Source organism: Nelumbo lutea, chromosome 4, assembly GCF_056320005.1.
Source record: "Nelumbo lutea isolate HS-2025 chromosome 4, American lotus-T2T, whole genome shotgun sequence".
Lineage (NCBI taxonomy): Eukaryota > Viridiplantae > Streptophyta > Magnoliopsida > Proteales > Nelumbonaceae > Nelumbo > Nelumbo lutea.
The window spans coordinates 1537185-1544814 of NC_142687.1; the positions used below are offsets into that span (position 1 = coordinate 1537185).

The 7630-nt window shown below is 37.1% G+C and overlaps 1 protein-coding gene across 1 annotated transcript; it reads right to left on the reverse strand.

Moving 5' to 3' along the window:
* Window positions 1–1744: 1744 nt before the first annotated feature.
* Window positions 1745–3037, reverse strand: LOC148853320 (NFU1 iron-sulfur cluster protein). The gene is made up of 4 exons (XM_088985916.1): window positions 2790–3037; window positions 2579–2703; window positions 2171–2455; window positions 1745–2055 (listed from the first exon to the last, which is right to left on the reverse strand). The coding sequence occupies exons 1-4, from the start codon at window positions 2805–2807 to the stop codon at window positions 1995–1997; spliced, it is 489 nt and encodes a 162-aa protein (XP_088842042.1). The 5' UTR covers window positions 2808–3037; the 3' UTR covers window positions 1745–1994.
* Window positions 3038–7630: the final 4593 nt, after the last annotated feature.

Here is a 7630-nt window from a genome sequence, read left to right on the forward strand (position 1 = left end):
ACTACAGGATGAGCCCTAAAGATAACGAGATTTTACGAGAAAATGTAGAAGAATTGTTAAGAAAGGGTCATATCCAGGTCAACATGAGTCCATGTGCAGTACCAACATTATTAACACTTAAGAAAGATGGGAATTGGAGGATGTGTGTCGACAACAGAGCAAGCAACAAAATCACTATTGGCTACAAGTTTCCCATTCCTAGGCTGGATGACATGCTTGATCAATTTGATGGGATTGTGGTCTTTTCCAAAATCGATCTCAGGAGTGGTTACCATCATATTAGAATCCGTCCCGGAGATGAATGGAAGACACCTTTCAAGACCAGAGATTGATTGTTCGAATGGTTAGTCATGCCTTTTGGACTAACTAATGCACCCAGCACCTTCATGAGACTGATGAATCAGGTATTATGCCCTTTTATTGGTAAATTTGTTGTGGTATATTTTGATGATATCTTGATTTACAACAAATTTGTCGATGAGCACATAGGACATCCGAGAAGTATTGAGTGCATTAAGGGAGAACAAACTATATGTTAATCTAAAGAAGTGTACTTTTATGAGCGATAGTTTGTTGTTCTTGGATTTCATAATAAACAATGACGGAATTAAGGTGGATGAGGAGAAAGTGCGAGCCATTAGGGAGTGGCTAACCCCAACGAACGTCACAGACGTATGACGTTTTCATGGGTTAGCAACTTTCTATAGGCGGTTTATCAAACACTTTAGTAGTATTGTAGCTCTTATCACTTAGTGTTTGAAAAAAAGGTAAATTTCAATGGGAAAAAGAACAAGAACAAAGTTTTGCTCTCATCAAAGAAAAGTGCACCACTCCTATCTTAGCATTGTCAAGCTTTGACAAATTATTTGAGGTTAAGTGTGATGCCAGTGGAATCGGCATAGGGGCCGTGTTATCATAAGAAAAGATACCAGTTGCAAAGTCATGAAAAAATGATCCACTTATGATAAAGAATTTTATGTTATCGTAAGAGCATTAAAGACCTGAAAACATTATTTGATTGCTAAAGAATGTCTTCTACACCGACCATCAAACTCTTAAGTATTTAAGTAAACAAAAACAGTTGATGAGTAATCTACATACAAGGTGGTCTACATCTACTTATTGATAAATTTTCATACAAAATTATGTATAAAATTAGACAATAAAGACAATCAGGGAGTGATTTCAAAGTATATGATAGACCAACTATGCATTCCTTGCATCTCCTTTCGGGGGATTTGCATGGAGGCTCGGGAGGGAATGGGACTTTGCGATAACGCAAGCAGAATTTGCCTACAACAACGCAAATCTACCCAAGGTACAGGGTACCCAACCTTAGTACTTCAACAAAGCAATTAACAGGACAATATAGGTATAACAAATTACATTGAGAAGCATAACAAGTTACATTGCATATTCCGATCATGACTCGGGGTCGAGTTCGCCTGCCTAAGGAAGATTTCGAAGCCTGAGGAACATTTCGAAGATGTCTAGAAGTCCCAGTTGTTTTAGTTGTAATACTAAGATGTATTATAAATAATCCTGAGTTAATAGAATACGCACAAGAGCTTTCTTTACGCTTGATCGTCCGGTGCTTGTGTGTGCGTCAGGCTGCGTCATATATATATATATATATTCAACGGAATGGAATCGGATGAAAAAATCAAATTCGGATAAAGAGATACTTTGCACCCCTTTTTTATTTCCTTATATATATTTTTTTACCTTCTTGTTTGTGGTCAAATTTTATTTTGAAACTGAAGTTTAGTTGATGCCTCGATGGTATGCGTACGTATACAGGCAGAAGCAGTCCCACCGCTGAGAAAAGCTTTACACGAGAACATAAAAGAAAAAGAAGAAAAAAAACAGTTGGGACAGTGCACAACTAAACTGGCATTTGTCCCGTATCACCACTGAACTATAATATATTAGCTTCATCAGAATTCAGAATTCAGAGAGAGAGAGTTGGCTGCTCGAGAGCTGCAGCTGCTGAATCAATGTTGAGTGCTGGGTTCCACTCCAACCGACTTCAAGGTGTCCGCCTTCTTATTAGGGCTGCATTCATAGTTCACAATTCACACATTACATTCCATGGATGGCCATGGCATGGAGTACATGGGCTATATATACTGGGAATTATATATATGTGGCATGTGCTTTAATTACTGACCGAACAAATGGGTCACGTCGAGTTGGATCAGGGATGGTTTGATTGCGATCAAACTCCTGTATGTGGGACACCTTCCTGAAGAAAGACGTATTGACGAACTTATCGGCCTCATCCACCACATGATCTGGATCTTCCACCTCTGGCACCGTTTCCCTCTTCTTCTTACTCACATACACCGTTGGACTGTACAGCAACTCCTGTTTTGCGGTGTAGAGTCCCAGCCCCACCGACAATGTTATCATCCCCAGCGCCACGTACAGCGGAACAAACTCTCCCTTCGCAGCCCTGCCAAGTGCCAGTACTCAATAGCCAGTACTAGTAGCATCACCCTTACTAATATAAGTATATAACCCCTCTCCCTCCTCCGACAAGAGTAACACACTGTAACATACCCACCGGCCTACCTACCTTATTTTGGTCTGATGATAAGCCTGAGCAGAATCAGACGTTGATGTGAAAGATTTCATCTTCGGCGTAGTTGACGTGGTGAATGACCGTCTTCCTGCCGCTATGCCACTCGCTCTCCAACCGCCCTGCATTTCCAGCATTTGTAGCGTATCAGTTCTCAAAGGGGTAAGAGAGACAGACAGATCCCAAATCACCGCTAATTAGCTCTTACCAGTGCTCTAAAAGCCATGATTGACGGATGGAGAGGACGAACAACCGTGTCGAAGCTCTCAGAAAACCAAAAAAAAAACGAAAACGAATGAATATAGCGGTCTTAGTACGTCACCGGCAAGCAAACATGTCCTCCTCCCTTTGAACTTCTGAGTGAAAAATATATAACGATGAAGGGTGCTCTCTTGCCCATGTGGATGTGGCATCACGAGGATTGAAGTAAGTTGTAGGAAACGTGGAATTATTGTTATCAAACACGTTTGACTGAGAACGCTCCAGAATCAACACTTCAGCATACAACTGTTGGCATACGGTGGTCTTGTTTACATCTAGGTTGACGTGTCGTTCTCGTGTTTGCTTTTCGGCCGATACAAATTAATTCTTCCACAATTCATGAATAAAAACATACAATTACTAAGATATTCCTAATACACGATTGACAAATGGCTGTGAATACGATATAATCACCATGGCTGAATCCAATGAGATGGGCTGTGGGACACCGGTGGCGTGCGCTCCTTGGTATCTGCGTAGGAGAGGGTCATCATCATGTACCACCAGCAAACGCTAGTAGTACTGTCCCAACAGGTCAATTATGTGATAGTCACTGATAACATTTGCTCCTCACATCCGCATTCCACTTGTATTGGGAATATTTCCAATGAATAATTACATACAGGAAATATTCTCGATGCATAATTAGAATGTGAGGTCGGTGTGAGAACCACTATGCGAAGAGTATATTCAAACTCAAATGATAAGTGAGATATTCTTAATGTGCGGATGCAGTGAAATATAAATACAGTATTGAAAGCATTTTATTAATTATAAATCTCCATCAACTTAGAAAAGAGTTTACATTGATGCCCCACAGATTATCATTGAGATTTGGGAGATGTTCCGAATACACAGTAAAAACGTATTGTAGGGCGAGCTATATGGGGCACCAACAAATTGCATGGAGAAATGTTCTTGATGAACCACGCAGAAGGGGAATGAACTGAGGGGCGCACTATGCGGGAACCTGTCCTATTTCATCTATTTGTGTCACCTATAAAAATTTTCAATTTTAGGACTATGTATGATACCGGAAGATTTAATCACCAATCAACCGGTATCATAGATATCAGGTGGTACCGTGGTATTCATTGATGGTGGCTATCCGGGACTTTTTGTAGTTAAGAATAAAGATTTTTTCTGTAGTACTTTTAAAACCATTATATTATCTAAATGTTAATCATTTGATCTATATATAACATGCACCGATATAGAAAAAAAAATATATTTTTAAAACCACTATATTTGCATTGATGCTACGTCTGCATTTTAAGCAGGGTTCTTAGAACCGATCTGGACAATGAACCGGTCAGGGTCCGGTTCCTAGGTCAAGCGGTCCGACTGTTCGAACTGAATGGACGGTCTGTTCTAACCAAAAAAATAAAAAAAATAAATAATAAAAAATGGTCAAACCATTGAATGATTCGAACGATTCAACCACGAGTCAGTGATTTACTGACCAAATCAATATTTTTTGACAAAATTCCAATTTTGGAGAAAACTAGAACTGGTCACCTGACCAGTCCCAATTTTTCCAGTCTGGTCTGATTTTGAAAACCATTATTTTAAGTAAAACATTAATAAAATGTGTTTTGTTAGACCATTTGAAGATACAAACTTACAATGGCCATACCTTATAACGCAACACAAAACAGATGTTTCTTCCAATAGATATTGGAGCTGTTGCGTTATGATATGGCATTTAACTGGCTTATTACATGGTGGGTTATAGATAATTAGATATGATTCAAGTAGAAATTTTACTACAATGTTCAGTGAACATTCATCTATCCATACCAAATGTATTTTACAACGAAACGAAAACACTGTGCATGGGGTGTGGGGTGCAACTTCCACTTTTTGTTGTATCACCACACACCTCACCTTGGTATTAAACACCCATACAAGTTTGATGTCAAAATGCTTGTATTTGGCGTTTGATATGAAATGTCATTGCTTTTCTAAATATTTGAACTTCAAATGGTAATGATACCAAATGCAACCTAAGTGTTTGAGTTTGAAATGGTAATGGTATCAAATACAACCTATATATTGAACTAATATTCCAAAAAGCATTGTGCTTAGTATTGGCGTTGTTAACTAATGTTTAAATGAAATGTTTATATTTAATGTGACACCATCTTATTATAACTCATTCAATGGTCTATTTTAAAAATAATGTCATGACAATTGGCTCGTTGTTACACATAGATTAAGGGTCCATTTGGATTGCAATCAGAATCGGAATCATCTGGAATTGGAACGGTTTATTCACATAGTTTGTTTGGTTTAGACAGGAATGAGAATGACAATTAGAGCCAACATGAATGGGATTTTATTCCTAAGGGAAAGGCTGGGAATGGCCATTCCCTCAAATAGAGGAATGCCATTCCAACAAGAATGGGGATGAGATTATGATTCCACCCAACCAAACAGTTGGAAACGGAATAACCCATTTCGATTCTGATTCTAGATCCCTATTCCCGCGAACCAAACAGGGTCTAACATCTAGATGCAGATCTAATGGTTCTTAGTTAAAAGTATATAGAATCCAAAAAAACCAATGTTTTGGAGATAGGTGGCCATTTCATAGTGTATATATCTTTGCGGGGGCGTTCTTTTTTGGTATTTTAAGAGGGGGGAAAGTTGGTCAATGAGATTTTGGTTCCCATTGACCAAGAATCCCTTTTTTCTGTGGGGACCAAGGAAAGTTTATTTTCCTGGGTATCACTTTACTCGGGTAAGTGATACCCGTCTCCTAGGTGGGTAAATAACTTTCCCACCTAAGGGGAAAGTTGCAAACACTTGAATGGGACAAAAATGCTCATTTTAATAATGAATTTTTATGGCTAAAATGGTCATTGTCTTATTTACATGAGAAATAAAAGAACATGGGTAAATGCATTTACTCGAGTAAGTGTTTCCCATGAAAAACTTACCCAGGTAACTGCATTTACCTGGATAAATAACTTACCGAAAAGTAAACGGGACCTGCAAGTATGTGATACACTAAAATATATTTCTACATTGCCATGCAAAACACCAACCAAATGCAGTATCATTGAAATGTTTTTTCCAACAAGTAGGTAATGGATGAAATATCAGTTTGATGTTCTCCCAACTCCTCCGGGTTTATGTTTATAGTAAAAATGTTGTTTTTAACTCAAAATGGTATCAACCAAACAAAAGTTGGCGTTCGAGCTCAAAATTCCTAAGGTGGCGTTTGATAAATCTGAAAAGTTAAAATGATATTAAGTGTCTGAAATCTGAAAATAGGAATACATGTTTTTCTACTTTTTAGAGGATCTAAATCCATAAATTTGTTTGTGTTGGATCAACCCTTTACCATCTGAAATTTATTGATTTTACTATTTTACCCCTAGAACATACTATTTGTAAATGTTGAGTTCAATTTGTATTATCTCATAAAAAATAATTTTGAACCTCAAAATAATATTGAAACAATACAAATAAAAAATAATAATTTAATAATTACTAATTAATAAATGAAATGATTAAAATAAAAAAATAATTAATGACTATAAAAATATTAAAATAATTAATAATTTACACAAATAAAAATCAATGAAATAATTAAAAATTATCAGTTAATAAAAATAATTAATAAATAACAGAAGTAAATTTAATAAAAAATATTAAAATAATTAATAATTAATAAAAATAATTTATAATTAAATATTTTTACTCACCGAACCACTACTGCAACGTTGGTGAAAACACAGGGGAGGGAGAGAGCGAGAGAGAGAAGATAGGGGGAGAGCGAGAGCCGTTGGTGGTGGGAACACAGGGGAGAGAGAGAGAGAGAGAGAGAGAGAGAGAGAGGGAGCGAGAGTGAGAGAGAATATAGGGGAGAGAGAGAGCCGCCATTGCAACTTGCAGCGACGGTGGTGATGATAGCAACATGGGAGGGAGAGAGAGAGAGAGAGACATTCTTCCTCCCTGAGCGAGAGCGAGAGAGGCATTCTTCCTCCCTGCGAAATTATTAGTTTTTTTTTTAGATTTAGGGGTAATTAATGGTAGTGTTTGCCATTTCTAAAAAAAAATAGAGGGGTGGATTCGACCTTGCACAGACTTTGAAATGCATTTGAGCGCGTTAAGAGACGGGCCAAGGTCTATTACTTTTAGATTTAAATATAAGATTCAAACCATGTCTAAGAGGTAAAACCAAACAAGGGGTGAAGTTTGAAAAGCAACACTATCAGATTCAAACCTTTGAAAAGTGCAATCAAACGATCCCTAAGTTGAAAGTGAAAAGGACTCCATACACGTATCCATCTCCGATCCAATAAATCTAATCAGATCCAATACACTCCAGATATGCCATTTCATGGAAATCCAATTCAATCGGTTTCATTAATTGGTATGGATATTGGACCAATGCAAAAAAAAAAAAAAAAAGTAGAAAATACAGAAAATTGGTGGAAACGTGAAGACATATATTATTTCAACTGAAATAGCAGAACTTATAGAAAATACAGAAGTTGATAAAAAAAATATAGCAGAAATTGCAAGAAAAAATATAGACATTGGTAAAAAAATAATATATAAAACCTAAAAAAGCAAAAATTGCAATGAGATTTGGAGGCCTGATCTGCTCCTCACTATCGATCTCTTGTAATTATATCTAATTAACGGGAAGATGTTCTAATAATGCACTGTGGGATTGATGTGATGTGAAATTGGTGTGAAGATCATCCTATGAGGAGCAAATCCCAATTCCTATAAATGCACCTGTTACATTCATACCAATTCAACCAGGATTTG